Here is a 16,556-nt window from a genome sequence, read left to right as displayed (position 1 = left end):
ACCTGGTTAAATAAAGGTGAAATAAAAAATAAAAATAAAAAATTCCTTCGACAATAAACGCGAATCCGACCATCCCCCCTGGTGAGACACAACTGCGACTCATTAGTGAAGAGCACTTTTTGCTCTCCTGTCTGGTCCAGCGACGATGGGTTTGTGCCCATAGGCGACGCCGGTGATTTTTTGGTGAGGACCTTCCTTACAACAGGCCTACAAGCCCTCAGTCCAGCCTCTCTCAGCCTATTGCGGACAGTCTGAGCACTGATGGAGGGATTGTGCATTCCTGGTGTAACTTGGGCAGTTGTTGTTGCCATCCTATACCTGTCCCGCAGGTGTGATGTTCGGATGTACTGATCCTGTGCAGGTGTTGTTACACGTGGTCTGCCACTGCGAGGACGATCAGCTGTCCATCCTGTCTCCCTGTAGCGCTGTCTTAGGCGTCTCACAGTACGGACATTGCAATTTTTTGCCCTGGCCACATCTGCAGTCCTCATGCCTCTTTGCAGCATGCCTAAGGCACATTCACACAGCTGATCAGGGACCCCAGGCTTCTTTCTTTTCATGTTTTTCAGAGTCAGTAGAAAGGCCTCTTTAGTGTCCTAAGTGTTTTCATAACTGTGACCTTAATTGCCTACCGTCTGTAAGCTGTTAGTGTCTTAATGACTGTTCCACAGGTGCATGTTCATGAATTGTTTATGGTTCATTGAACACGCATGGGAAAGTGTTTAAACCCTTTACAATGAAGATCTGTGAAGTTATTTGGATATTTACAAATTATCTTTGAAAGACAGGGTCCTGAAAAAAGGACTGAGTTTTGCCTAGTTTACATCTTATTGTCAAATACTTTAATATTTGTTAAAATACCAGGAAGAAATTGTGAGAGGCTCTCTTCTATAAACTATAACTCTACTCTGCCCAATTAAAGAATTGCAATTTCAGTGACTAAATCAATTTTGAGGTATTGATTTTCCTGACATGAGCATGGCCTTATTGATCGGTAATCAGTACAAGTCCAGAGAAATAAATAAATACATTTATCCCATCATCAATCTACACATTATACCCCATAATGACAAAGCAAAAACAGGGTTTTAGACATTTTTGCTAATTTACACAAATGTACATAAGTATTCAGACCCTTTACTCAGTACTTTATCGAAGCACCTTTGGCAGCGATTACAGCCTCAAGTCTTCTTGGATATGACGTTACAAGCTTGGCACACCTGGATTTGGGGAGGTTCTCCCATTCTTCTCTGCAGATCCTATCAAGCTCTGTCAGGTTGGATAGGGAGCGTTGCTGCACAGGTATTTTCAGGTCTCTCCAGAGATGTTTGATTGGCATGATGTCTCTGGCTGGGTCACTCCAGTGTTGTCTTGGCTGTGTGCTTAGGATTGTTGTCTGGTTGGAAGGTGAACATTCGCCCTAGTCTGAGGTCCTGAGCACTCTGGAGCAGGTTTTCATCAAGGATATCTCTGTACTTTACTCTGTTCATCTTTGCCTCGATCGTAAGTAGTCTCCCAGTCCCTGCCACTGAAAAACATCCCCCACCAGGAGGCTGCCACCAACATAATTCACCGTAGGGCTGGTTTCCTCTAGATGTGACGCTTGGCTGTCTTGTGCATTTTGGCTTCCTCTGGCCTTCAATGCTGCAGATTTTTTTGGTTACCCTTCTCCAGATCTGTGCCTCGACACAATCCTGTATCGGAGCTCTACGGACAATTCCTTTGACCTCATGACTTTATTTAAAAAAAAAATATTTAACCTTTATTTAAATCACCACAGGTGGACTCCAATCAAGTTGTAGAAACATCTCAAGGATGATCAATGGAAACAGGATGCACCTGTGCTCAATTTCGAGTCTCATAGCAAAGGGTCTGAATACTTATGTATTTTCACTTCGTCATTATAGGGTATTGTGTGTAGATTACTGAAGTTTTGTTTTTTCATCCATTTGAATTAAATGGATTAAAAAGCATTTTGAAAATCTAGGCCTGGTAACCCGTTCAATCACCAGGCGCACAGCCAAACAGTGCAATGAACAGACTCTGTCGTTTTTCGGGAACATTTTCTCAAAACGTTCCAAAATGACCAGTGGGCACCACTGGAAAAAACAAAACAAAAAACAAAACAAAACAAAACAAAACTTCAGTAATCTACACACAATACCCTATAATGACGAAGTGAAAATACATAAGTATTCCTTAGGCAGAACCCGGGTGGGGGGTGCTCACTACCCAGAATAAGGTGACTGTAATGTAACAAAATGTGGAAAAAGTCATGGGGTTATGACAACTGGCACTGTATGTTTCTGCTGATTTCATTATCTGGCTGCCCTGTATGAAGCCTCTGGGACTCTATAACCAATGCAGTTATCAGGGACAATCAATGTGTCTCCAATGGCTGTTACATTACTGTATGTGCCTGAGGTTATTGTTGACGCTGCATTATAGAGATATTTGATCATTGTAGGAGCAATGTTCCGTCTAAGCTGCTCGTGTGTGCGGGCCTGCAGCTCCCTGGGACTGCCACGCAGAAGAAATATCAGCTCAGAGAGGCATGAGATTGAACTACACTAAACTTTCTGGAGTTTTCCCATTTAGTTAACACTATCAACATTTCCCTTTGCTGTGGGAATTGTGATCGAATCAACACAATATTAGCCACTTCTAATGCAACATACCGAAAACAAAATTAAGTATGCAGACTTATTATGAAAAACTAACTATTCAAGAGATTCTGTTGTCGGCAGAACGCATCTGAGTAGGATTCTATTGCATTGACATGCAGGACTCTACACAGATGCGCCATAACCAATAAGAACTGCAGTAGGCCTATATGCAAATAGACCATTGGCATATTTGGATCTGTGCCATTCACTTTGAACTGGACTGTGTTTACAGTTTCAGCGTTCGTGAGTAGTAGCGCTTGTTTTGAGATCAAAATGAAAGATACATGTAGCAACGTGTGCACATTTGTACATTTGTTCATATCCTTTTCTAGTTAGTGGGTAATTAGCCCAGTTATAGATCATTTGTTGTCTGCAATGGGGGAGTGATTGTTTCCTACAAGAGCACAAAACGTGTACATTTCTAGACATCTTTGAAAAGCCAGATTTTTTTTTTGTCTTAAAGGGGCAGTGTTGTATTTTGAGAGAGGCTTTGAACAAGCTAAGTAGCTAATAGGCAGAGGGTAGCACTACATGACCACTGTTAAAACTAACTTAAAGCTGGCACAGCTTCAGTGTTCACAGTAAACACGCACCGGAAGTTGCACAAGTTTGCGCTCCGCAGACAATACATTTGCTCAGTGATGAAAACAGTTAGAGGGAACAATGTGTCGGCGTATTGGATGGCATTACGATGATGATGTTACATAGTTTGGAGGATGGTGATGATGCTCTGGCTAACAATTACCAATGATGATTTATCTAGTATGTATTGCTTGTGGTGTGTGTGTTATACAGGTAAACCAAGCCCACCAGTGAACCTAACACACACCCAGAACGCAGAGGGAGAGCTAGTTCTGAGCTGGAGCAACCCACAGCCCCATGCCAGCCCTGTCCCACTGAGCTATGAGGTCCGATACATTACCTCCCACAACACTTCTAACCCCAACTGGAAGGTAAGAACACACTGGCCTCAGAGCAAACACAATATCTAAGTACAGGTCCTACAACAAATACAGACAAACATCATTTATCAGAGAACAAGAGCAAACACGTTAAGTGAGATTCTTAAGACCACTCATATTTTATTAGTCATATTCTTAGTCATCCCAATGGCATTGTGTATTTGTGTCAAATTCTGCATTTGCAGGTAGAGTAACATCTTGTTTCTCTCCACTATTCCTCTTGCTCAGCATGTGGAGGTGACTGGAGACCAGTGGGTGTCTCTGACTGGATTGAGGGTAGGTCTGCACTACATTGTACAGATCCACTCTCACCACCCTGCTCTGCCCCACCTGTGGAGTGACTGGAGCCAGCCACACCACATCTACCTGGAAAGTGAGACCCCTGCCTGCACAGAAACACCCTTAACATAGAGTTAACTTATAATGAGTCATTTATCAGACGCTCTTATCCATAGCTTCTTACAGGAGCAATGAGGGTTAAGTGCCTAGTCCAAGGGCACATCGACAGATGTTTCACTTAGTCGGCTCAGGATTCAAACCAGCAACCTTTCAGTTATTGGCCTAACGCTCTTAACAGCTAGGCTACCTGCCGCCATACTCCACTCATACTCCACTCACATCTACCTGCAGAGTAACACCTCTGCCATGCTCTACTTACATACAATAAACATACAGATATATTCCCTTCACATACAGTATACTACACAGTAAGACCTCTGGCTGTACAGCAATGTACACATATGCATAGCTTTACTGTTTGCCTGAACCTTTTCACATGTATCAACAAAGGGGTGTGATTATTCTACAGTGGTCCTTGCAGCATACGCTCAAACCAGTGTGATTAGAAAGCTTATTTAGAACGTCCAGTTTGGACGCAACAGTCAGCTTTTAAACTAGCCACTCTGTTTTTTTCACAGAAACGTTTTGCACAAATACAGTCCTTACAAAGTTCTGTCCTGAATGTGACGATGCTATGTTCAGACATTCACAGAAGTAGCTACAGCATAACACAATCATCCAAACCGGAAAATGTAGGCTAAATTAGTCCTAGCGCTAACTGAGGAAAGATTGGCATGAAAGCAAGCGGTCATATTTAGATAACTCTCGGCTGTCAGAAACCACAATATGAATAAGCTAATAGCAATTACTATTTATAATTCATCACAGGTGAGCTCACCATTGATTGAAATAATTGAGTAAAACACTTTCTTGAAATCGAGACTAATCCGAAGATGGGTAGTTTGTGCGTGCCGCCATGTTTTTTTTTTTTGCATCACCCAAAGATAATAAGAGGAGACAAGATGAGTTTGGTCTGTTTATAGTATGCATGTTGAAGGGGGTGTGTCGTCTACGATCATTCACTTCCCTTCATTCACCTCCGGAAGTTTACCTTTCACCTCATTATAACATCTTTGGTGCGACAGACGTTTACGTGACATCCAGAATGCATTGTATAATGTCAACAAACATGGCACCACACATAGCTGGCAAATAGCTTAGCATTAGCTCATTATAATCAGTAGAACCTTCCAAAAAATATTTTACACACATCATAGGTGTCCATTACAATCTATGTAATAGTTGGAATGCATTACTTGTCACCAGTACTTGAAAACATGTGAATAGAACTGTAAATACATTATGCTCTATACATACAAAATATACATACATACATATATACATATACAACACAATACAGAAAATGTGTTATTATTTGTAAGGAAAACAAGAAGGAAGGCAATGTGAGCGCCAGACAGAAAATGGTCCAATTCGTGCAAGCCTGCGGAAATGTCTGCATACTTGATCTGCGGAAACATTGATGAAGTGCTCGGGCTCTCCTTGAAGAGAGTTTGTCCAGCTCAGTAAAGCCTCAAACATAAATGTGCGTAACACTGAAATGGGCTACTTCTATGTGAATTAATGACGAGGTGGAACACACCTGAATTCAAACTGTTAGAAAATAAAACATGTAAAAAATGATTTGAAATTGACAAGTTGGAACATAGCTTATAGATATTTGGCAATCAGCGCATGTTAACTGTACTATTGTGTAATAATCACATTTTGGAATAGTGAGTGCATTCTGACATCACGTACATAAAACAACTCACCCTGGGGGCGACCGTTATAGATATTTGGAACTCAAATGTGAAAAGGTTAACAAAACATCTACAGTAACTTAGAAAGTGGTTAATGGCAAGCAGAAACAAGCTTTTCTAAGTTCCAGATCATCTAACTAGGCTGTAGGCAGTGTACATCTAGGGTTGGCTTTCCCACTGCCTTTTGTCATGGGTTTAGTATTGAGCATGACACTTAGGTGTATGAAAGAGGTTGTTTTCAATGGACAGCTACTACCTGCATGAAGTCATAAATCATCTGTGGTTGACAGATTGTGTGGGCACAAACACACCTAGCTATTATAGTATTAAGACTGGGATAGGTCTGTACCTGCTGCGTACTCTACTGTTAGTGACGATGAATGATTCATAGATAGGCATTGCATTTCCATGCACTCAATATAGGGGGACTGGTCAAAGGCGCATAGGTCTAAGGCACTGTATCGCAGTGCTAGAGGAGTCACTACAGACTTGAGTTCGATCCCGGCCGTGATCGGGAGTCCTATAGGGCGGCGCACAATTGGCCCAGCGTCGTCCGGATTAGGGGAGGGTTTGGCCGGAGTAGGCCGTCATTGTAAATAAGAATTTGTTCTTAACTGACTTGCCTAGTTAAATAAAGGTTCAATTAAATATACACTGGGTTACTAAGCAAACAGATTTGGAAACGCTGGATGTTTGAACTGTGAAGTTACCGCATGAAATGTCAAATATGAGGACAGGATCAGAATGGAGCAGGGTGGAGATGAGGATCAGAATGGAGCAGGGTGGAGATGAGGATCAGAATGGAGCAGGGTGGAGATGAGGATCAGAATGGAGCAGGGTGGAGATGAGGATCAGAATGGAGCAGGGTGGAGATGAGGATCAGAATGGAGCAGGGTGTAGATGAGGATCAGAATGGAGCAGGGTGGAGATGAGGATCAGAATGGAGCAGGGTGGCGATGAGGGAGCCAGAGGGATTATATTGTTGGAATCGGCTAAACTTTGAACATTGAGATATTAAATAAATGATAGAGACAAAGCCTTGAATAGAGAGAGTTTGTAAAAAGCCAGAAGGGCTTTGGAATGTGTTTGACAGAGGAGAGGAGAGCGATGTGTTGATATAGGGAAGAGAGATGGATATCTGTGAGTCAGGAGGTGAGGTCAGTTCCCCTAAGGGAGTGATCAGGGTTGCTATCTGGTCGCCTTCTTTCCTGTGGAGCCATAAACTGTAAGGAAGAGGAGTGTCTTTAGTAGGATGTACAGTGCCTTGCGAAAGTATTCGGTCCCCTTGAACTTTGCGACCTTTTGCCACATTTCAGGCTTCAAACATAAAGATATAAAACTGTATTTTTTTGTGAAGAATCAACAACAAGTGGGACACAATCATGAAGTGGAACGACATTTATTGGATATTTCAAACTTTGTTTAACAAATCAAAAACTGAAAAATTGGGCGTGCAAAATTATTCAGCCCCCTTAAGTTAATACTTTGTAGCGCCACCTTTTGCTGCGATTACAGCTGTAAGTCGCTTGGGGTATGTCTCTATCAGTTTTGCACATCGAGAGACTGACATTTTTTCCCATTCCTCCTTGCAAAACAGCTCGAGCTCAGTGAGGTTGGATGGAGAGCATTTGTGAACAGCAGTTTTCAGTTCTTTCCATAGATTCTCGATTGGATTCAGGTCTGGACTTTGACTTGGCCATTCTAACACCTGGATATGTTTATTTTTGAACCATTCCATTGTAGATTTTGCTTTATGTTTTGGATCATTGTCTTGTTGGAAGACAAATCTCCGTCCCAGTCTCAGGTCTTTTGCAGACTCCATCCATTCTTCCAGAATGGTCCTGTATTTGGCTCCATCCATCTTCCCATCAATGTTAACCATCTTCCCTGTCCCTGCTGAAGAAAAGCAGGCCCAAACCATGATGCTGCCACCACCATGTTTGACAGTGGGGATGGTGTGTTCAGCTGTGTTGCTTTTACGCCAAACATAACGTTTTGCATTGTTGCCAAAAAGTTCAATTTTGGTTTCATCTGACCAGAGCACCTTCTTCCACATGTTTGGTGTGTCTCCCAGGTGGCGTGTGGCAAACTTTAAACAACACTTTTTATGGATATCTTTAATAAATGGCTTTCTTCTTGCCACTCTTCCATAAAGGCCAGATTTGTGCAATATACGACTGATTGTTGTCCTATGGACAGAGTCTCCCACCTCAGCTGTAGATCTCTGCAGTTCATCCAGAGCGATCATGGGCCTCTTGGCTGCATCTCTGATCAGTCTTCTCCTTGTATGAGCTGAAAGTTTAAATGGACGGCCAGGTCTTGGTAGATTTGCAGTGGTCTGATACTCCTTCCATTTCAATATTATCGCTTGCACAGTGCTCCTTGGGATGTTTAAAGCTTGGGAAATCTTTTTGTATCCAAATCCGGCTTTAAACTTCTTCACAACAGTATCTCGGACCTGCCTGGTGTGTTCCTTGTTCTTCATGATGCTCTCTGCGCTTTTAACGGACCTCTGAGACTATCACAGTGCAGGTGCATTTATACGGAGACTTGATTACACACAGGTGGATTGTATTTATCATCATTAGTCATTTAGGTCAACATTGGATCATTCAGAGATCCTCACTGAACTTCTGGAGAGAGTTTGCTGCACTGAAAGTAAAGGGGCTGAATAATTTTGCACGCCCAATTTTTCAGTTTTTGATTTGTTAAAAAAGTTTGAAATATCCAATAAATGTCGTTCCACTTCATGATTGTGTCCCACTTGTTGTTGATTCTTCACAAAAAAATACAGTTTTATATCTTTATGTTTGAAGCCTGAAATGTGGCAAAAGGTCGCAAAGTTCAAGGGGGCCGAATACTTTCGCAAGGCACTGTATATAAACTGTGATGTCTGACATTTTTTGCTGTGTTTTTAGCTGTACAGAACCTTTGGGAAGAATAAACCTGGTTAAAGCTTCTCTAGTGTCCGTGAGTTATTTACTCTGAAAAATAAGAACCCAACAATATTAAGATAATATTAGTTAATGAATATGAAGGGGACATTATTTAGTTCTTCGTTAAAGGGCTGATTTGCATTTTAGTGTAGTGTAGTTAATCTCCCTTTCTCTCCTCTCTCTCTCTCACTCTCACTCTCTCTCTCTTTCTCTCTCTCGCTCTACCCCCAAACCACTGCTAAACAAGACTAAATAGCTAATCAAATGGCTACCCGCTGCTGCCACTGTCTATTACCTATCCTGTTGCTTAGTCACTTTAGCCCTACCTACTTATATGTACATAGCTACCTCAATTACCTTGTACACTTGCACATATACGCGGTACTGGTACTCCCTGTACACTGAGTTTACAAAACATTAAGAGCTCTTTCCATGACATAGACTGACCTGGTGAATCCAGGTGAAAGCTGTGATCCCTTATTGATGTCACTTCTTAAAATCCACTTCAATCAGTGTAGATGAAGGGGAGAGACAGGTTAACAAAGGATTGTTAAGCCTTGAGACAAGTGAGCCATGGATTGTGTATGTACAGTGCATTCGGAAAGCATTCACACCCCTTGATTTTTTCCACATTTTGTTACGTTACAGCCTTAATCTAAAAATGTATTACATTGTTTTCCCCTCATCAATTTACAGACAATACCCCATAATGACAAAGCAAAAACAGGTTTTTAGACATTTTTGCAAATTTCCAAAAAATAAACAACTGAAATATCACATTTACATACGTATTCAGACTCTTTACTCAGTACTTTATCGAGGCACCTTTGGCAGCAATTACAGCCTTGAGTCTTCTTGGATATGACGTTACAAGCTTGGCACACCAGTATTTGGGGAGTTTCTCCCATTCTTCTCTGCAGATCCTCTCAAGCTCTGTCAGGTTGGATGGGGAGCGTCGCTGCACAGGTATTTGCAGGTCTCTCCAGAAATGTTTGATTGGGTTTAAGTCGGGGCTCTTGCTGGGCTACTCAATAACATTCAGAGACTTGTCCCCAAGCCATTCCTACGTCGTCTTGGCTGTGTGCTTAGGGTTGTTGTCCTGTTAGAAAGTGAACCTTCGCCCCAGTCTGAGGTCCTGAGCGCTCTGGAACAGGTTTTCATCAAGGATATCTCTGTACTTTGCTCAGTTCATTTTTCCCTCCATCCTGACTAGTTCATGCCTCTGATAAACATCACCACAGCAGGTTTGGTGCCAGGTTTCCTCCAGACGCGACGCTTGACATTGAGGCCAAAGAGTTCAATCTTGGTTTCATCAGACCAGATAAACTTCTTTCCCATGCTTAGAGTCCTTTAGGTGCCTTTTGGCAAACTCCAAGCGGGTTGTCATGTGCTTTTAATGAGGGGATGATTCCATCTGGCCACTCTGCCATAAAGGCCTGATTAGTGGAGTGCTGCAGAGACGGTTGTCCTTCTGGAAGGTTCTCCCATCTCCACAGAGGAGCTCTGGAGCTCTGTCAGGGTGACCATCGGGTTCTTGGTCACCTCCCTGACCGAGGTCCTTCTCCCCCGATTGCTCAATTTGTCCAGGTGGCCAGCTCTAGGAAGAGTCTTGGTGGTTCCAAACTTCTTCCATTTAAGAATGATGGAGGCACTATGTTCTTGGGGACCTTCAATGCTGCAGAAATGTACAACTCATGTTTGGTATAGTCAGTGGTGAAGCCATGTTATTTTTACTCATTGTTGTCCACTGTGTATTTATTCCCTTTGTCACCATTACATTTTTTTAATCTTTTATTCTGCGTTGTTGAGAAAGGACCTGTAAAGGAAGCATTTCACCTGTTGTTTATGAATCATGTGACAAATGAAGTGTACTTCTATTTCTCATCCACTCTTTTATTACCGAGGTCCCATTTGCCCTGAGTAAGACTATTACATTCAGCTAGTCACCCAGGCTATGGCCCCTTAGCTGTCAGTCAATATATTATGTCTGCTCATGGATGAATAGCAAATCATTTAAACTGGAAGGAAGTTTGTGATCATATTCCAGAAGCAGTTTTACTTCTGTTCTTTCAGACTATGTCTGGAGGTTGGGTAATGTTACATGAAATTGAGTTCCTCGGGTTACTTTAAAAAATACATCTTTGACATAGATTTTCTTCTTACCGTGGTCCTTTAACTCGCAGAAAGAAAGAAAAAAATGTGCCGCCTGTTGCCATGGTAACTAATTAGGTTGCTGCATGAAACAACGAATTTAGACAACTCAGTCAGGGTATCAAGTCAATCACGATGCTCTCGCAGAAAAATACTTCAACTGTCAACTGCCAGTCAGGTGATCTTGCTTTTCTGACTGAATTCCCTTTGCTTGGCTTCAGATGTGACATATCTCCCTGAGAGAGTGGCGGCCAGCCTTGGAGACAGTGTGACTGTGCATTGCGTGTTCAACGACCGCAGGGTGAACGCCAGCACGGCAGTCTGGTTTCTGAACCTTGACCGCCTTCCACAGAGCCAGTACACTGCTGTCAACGACCGTGTCAGTAAGATAACGGTTCAACCGTCTGAGCAGAAACTGTACGACATCCTGCGTTGCTGCCAGCCTTCAGGGGAGAAGTATAGCTGTAACTACCGCTACGCAACGATATACATTAAAGGTGAGCTGGTATGGATGGATGAAGTCCTGTAGGGTTGGGATTGGAGAATGGTTAGGCTTAGACTTCAGGAAAAGGATGGGTCAACAGTAATATACAGTATATATATGTGTGTGTGTGTGTACCAGTCAAAAGTTTGGACACACCTACTCATTCAAGGTGTTTTCTTTATTTTACTATTTCAACATTGTAGAATAAGAGTGAAGAAATCAACACTGTGAAATAACACATATGGAATAATGTAATAACCAAAAAAGTGTTGAACAAATCAAAATAGATGTAATATTTTAGATTCTTCAAAGTAGCCACCCGTTGTCTTGATGACAGCTTTACACACTCTTGGCATTCTCTCAACCAGCTTCATGATGTAGACACCTGTAATGCAGGTGTTCCTTGTTAAAAGTTCATTTGTGGAATGTCTTAATGCGTTTGAGCCAATCAGTTGTGTTGTGACAAGGTAGGGGTGGTATACAGAAGATAGCCCTATTTGGTAAAAGACCCAGTCCACATTTATGTGTTTGTCTGTCTGTCAATGGGCTGTGGTCATGTTTCAAGCTCAAGGTTCATATTGATGTCAGGGTAAGGGTTCCACTCTTCTATTTGTGTCTGTGTTTCAGATCCGGTCATAGATATCAGCTGTGTAACCAATGGGGATCTGGACAGCATGACCTGTAGGTGGAACAACATCCAAACTAAAATCAACTTCCTGTCCAGGTCAATACTACTTTACTTACAGCATTGGACCACCTACACAAACATACACCTGTAAAACCTACACATATAGCTTAATACTTGTACATACACTTGTACATACTTGTACATACACCAGTAAAACCTACACATACACTTGTATACTTGTACATACACCAGTTAAACCTACACATACACGTGTATACTTGTACATACACCAGTACAACCTACACATACACGTGTATACTTGTATATACAACAGAAAAACCTACACATACACTTGTATACATGTATATACACCAGTAAAACCTACACATACACTTGTATACATTTACATACACCAGTAAAACCTACACATATACTTGTACATACACTAGTAAAACCGACACATACACTTGTATACTTGTACATACACCAGTAAAACCTACACATATATTTGTACATACACTAGTAAAACCTACACATATACTTGTACATACACTAGTAAAACCTACACATATATTTGTACATACACTAGTAAAACCTACACATACACTTGTACTGTATTGTTACAGTGACCGTTGGTTATCTTATGAGTCCAATCAATCAAAGAGTCTTTGCAATACAAGCCCAGCATGGAATACAGCACAACATTACTTTTGATTCCTCTGCAATATTGACACCTTTTCAGTGTCTCTGCTTGGTGTCTCTGTGTTGTATTCATAAGAAATACTGGACAGGAACTGGTTCAAGATCGTAGAACAATACAGAATGGATTTAGACCCCTCAAACAACTCAAATGACTATGTAATTATTGGTAGATTGCCACGATTTCAAAACTAAGGCAGTGAACGGAAGTTTAGACTTGTTGCATAACAAAGAGCTATGGCATCATAGGGAAAACATACCCATAAGGAGTTTTCACCCTGAAATACTTTGTGTGTGTGTGTGTTACTACCCTCGTGGAGATCAGAAGTCCTCACAAAGATAGTAAAACAATGAACATTCGGAGAGTTGGGGACAGTTTGCTGGTCCCCACAAGGAAAAAGGCTATTTTAGATTTAGGATTAGGGTTAGTGTTTAGGATTAGGGTTAGGGGTTAGGTTTAGGGGTTAGGGGTTAGGGTTAGGGGATAGGGTTAGGGTTAGGGGATAGGGTTAGGGTTAGGTTTAGGATTAGGGTTAGTGTTTAGGATTAGGGTTATGATTAGGGTTAGGGGTTAGATTTAGGGGTTAGGTTTAGGGTTAGGGGATAGGGTTAGGGTTAGGTTTAATGTGACTCTGTACCATTTGATTTTGAAGTAGGCTATTTAACGAGACCTGCATGATGATATGCGGCCGCTGTGTTACAAAACAAATGGCTTTTTCTCTAATCTATTGATGATCAGATACTTCAGTTGTAAGGTGCTCTGTTGCGCTCACAGTTGTTAGTCAACCTCAGCACTGTTACAAACTTACTCCTTTTTTTTTTACTGTAGCCTATTTAGAAATCAAAACGTCTCCGGTGCTGCTGCATGGGCTAATTGGTGTTCTTGCCATCAATTACACAGGCTGTGTGACCTATTTCTTGATTGACTCATATCAACATCTCTGCACATTAGTGGTGGGGTGGGCTAACTAAATAAAACAGAATAGGCCTAATTAAAAGAACAACGATGAAAGGGGGAAAAAAAATGCTGTCCAGTGCTGAGTGGTACCAGAGCGAAATTGGAGGGGGAGAGAAGGCCGACACTCCCCCAAAAATGTTATCCGGTCCTCACTCTACTCTGCTCAAATCCTCTGTTTCGGCTTAAGGTTAGGTAAGGTTTATGGTTAGGAGTTAGGAAAATAGGATTTTGAATGGGAATCAATTGTTTGGTCCCCACAAGGATTGTAAAATGAACGTGTGTGTTTGTGTGTGTGTGTGTGTGTGTGTGTTTATATTCTCCAGGGTGGCCGACCTATCCTGCGATGTCATGGAGGAGGCGGAGGCAGAGGAGGAGGTGGGCGGGGCAGTGGGTGTGGTCAGGCAGGCGGTGTGTGTATCCAGCAGATCTAGAGAAGTGAAGAGCTGCACTCTGCAGCCAATCAGAGTGACTTCATGCTACAAGCTATGGATGGAGGCCAAGACAGACAATGGCACGAGGTCACATCCTGTCTACATCACACCTATGGACCACGGTGAGTTAAGACATGTGCAGTATAGGAATTCCAAGTTTATTCGCCACGTGCACAGGATGCAACAGGTGTAAAACAGTACAGTGACATTTTTACCTTGAGCTCTTTCCCAACAATGCAGTGACGGTAATAATATAGATAATAATATAAAATATAATAAAATAACACACAAGAAGTATGATAAAGTTTGAAGAAACCTGCTCTCGATGGTGCAGCTGTAAAAGTTCCTGAGGATCTGAGGGGCCATGCCTTCTTCATGATTGTGCTGCTGTGAGAGTACCATGTTAAGTAGGGACCACAATGGAAATAAGTCTGACTTTTTTGTGATATCCATGTGTTGTTTTTAAAAAGTATCTACTGTGAGTATGTTTTTTTAGCTTGCAAATAAAATCAATCAAGTCAGCAGTAATGTGGACACAGAGGAACTTGACCCTCTCCACTGCGGCCCCATTGATGTAGATGAGTGTGCACCCCCCTGTTTCCTGTGGTCAACGGTCAGATCCTTGGTCTTGCTGACATTGAGGTTTTAAAAGGTTGTTGCCCTGGCACCACACTGCCAGGTCTCTCACCTTCCCCCTGTAGGCTTTCATCACAGTTGGCGATCAGGCCTACCACCGTCGTGTTGTCAGCAAAGTTGATGATGGAGTTGAAGTCGTGCGTGGCCATACAGTTGTGGGTAAACAGGGAGTACAGGACGGAGCAAAGCACACACCACTGGGAGGCTCCCCGTGTTGAGGGTCAGTGTGGCGGATGTGTTGTTGCTTACTCTCACCACCTTGGGTCGGCCTGTCAGGATCCAGTTGCAGAAGGAGATGTTCAATCCCATGGTGCCAAGCTTGAATACCGCCCGGCCTGAGGCCTTGCGAGTGTTGACCAGATTAAAAGCCTTACTCGCGTCGGAGAGCAAGATCATTGAGTTCTCTGGGGCCTGTGGGGAAGCAGAAGTATAGAGTCACGATCTGATTTGCTGAACGGGGGGACGAGGGAGGACCTTGTATGCATGCTTGTGGATTGAGTAACAGTGGTCTAGGACTTTATCGCCCCTAGTGGCGAAGGAGACGTGTTGATAGAAGTTGGACATCACGTGTCTTAGTGCATGGTTTCGTACTTGTTTATAGCCTACGTAAGGGACGCGAGTGGCATTTCCCATATGAGGATTTCCATATTGCTAAAGTACGGTCCCTTACTAGACGTCCGTGGGGTTTAATAAAATAGGCCTACGGCCTCAGGTCGATCCCCAGGGCCTGGTCTTCCGGGAAATCATCGAATAAAGTCTCTCGGACATTTGATTTGTTTTATATAATGTAACATTTTTTGAAATTTTTCCACTGTACTGGAAAATTCCACCAGATGGCGACTGGCTGCTTATTGCAAATGGACAAAACATCCCCAAAACGGACATGGCCGTTTCTCCTAAACGGAAAATACTTAGAGGACGAAACTCAGTGAGCACAGGTTTGACCAAGTGGACTTTTAGCCCAGAAACAAGATGGCCTTCATGGCCTCAGGGCTTTTTGGTTAAGGCCCATTTTCTGGGATTAAAGGTAAAAAATGGTAATACACCGCTAATTTGTCCGCTTCACGTCAAAGTACATAAACCTACAGTGTAAGGGAAAAAAGAACCAGCCATTAACTATCGTAATTTACAAGAAATCGTTCTGTTTGGTGATGGTTAAATACTTTTTTTTTTGTTTTAACGTTAGAGATCCAGTTGCGGCGTGTTCAGACGAATCCGTTAAGGCAGGTTTCGGAGCTCTACGTGATTTCTGTGATTTTCTGAACTCACACACACACACACACACAGTCAATGGGGAGTGACACAGTGTGAGGCTTACAGACACACAGAGCCTGCAATAGTTACCTGCGTTGGAACTATCAAACCTAGAGCTCTGAAACACAATGTTCTAGTGCTTAAGCCGCACTGTGAGTTAGGTGGCTCTAGAAGGTTCTAAGGCCGAGGAAAAGCCTCTTCCATTTGCAATGACTTCCATTCATTTTGAACATTGTAAAAATGATGACATTTAGAAAAGCCCCAGAATCAAAACACTGTGTGCATTGAAACCGCCTCAGCCCATAGAGACGGACCCTAAAGCTTATGTCCGATAGCTCTTTCAGGGACCCTGTAGCAATATTCTGAAAAAGTGCATTTTCAGCACTAAGGATACTGTTCGGGCTCCGAATGCCCATTGTAAGACATTGCAAATGGACAGCCGTGCACCTGGTAATCTGAACGGGTAGCCAGGAGCAAAAAATGGTTTTAAATCGTTTTTTAATGCCTTTAGCGGGGTCCAAGGGGTCCATGGCTGGGTAGGGAGCACCCCGCACCCGGGCCCATCCAATAGAACGAGAGTCCCACTTCTCTCTCTCTGCACCAACGAGCGATGGAGAACCATTATTACTGCTCGTCTATCCCGAGTTCAACG

General features: G+C 42.5%; 1 protein-coding gene across 3 annotated transcripts in view; it reads left to right on the top strand.

Moving 5' to 3' along the window:
- The window catches only part of LOC110521795 (leptin receptor), a 75,548-nt gene that overhangs the window by 44,446 nt on the left and 14,546 nt on the right, over positions 1 to 16,556 (top strand). For all 3 annotated transcript variants that reach the window (XM_021599667.2, XM_021599666.2, XM_021599662.2), the window contains 5 exons: positions 3,462 to 3,619; positions 3,857 to 4,001; positions 11,036 to 11,311; positions 11,926 to 12,022; positions 13,907 to 14,136. In XM_021599667.2, the coding sequence (XP_021455342.2) occupies positions 3,462 to 3,619; positions 3,857 to 4,001; positions 11,036 to 11,311; positions 11,926 to 12,022; positions 13,907 to 14,136 (906 nt within the window). The remainder of the gene's footprint in view (positions 1 to 3,461; positions 3,620 to 3,856; positions 4,002 to 11,035; positions 11,312 to 11,925; positions 12,023 to 13,906; positions 14,137 to 16,556) is intronic.

The sequence above is a fragment of the Oncorhynchus mykiss genome, chromosome 30, assembly GCF_013265735.2.
Source record: "Oncorhynchus mykiss isolate Arlee chromosome 30, USDA_OmykA_1.1, whole genome shotgun sequence".
Classification (NCBI taxonomy): domain Eukaryota; kingdom Metazoa; phylum Chordata; class Actinopteri; order Salmoniformes; family Salmonidae; genus Oncorhynchus; species Oncorhynchus mykiss.
This window is presented reverse-complemented; position numbering and strand designations above follow the sequence as displayed.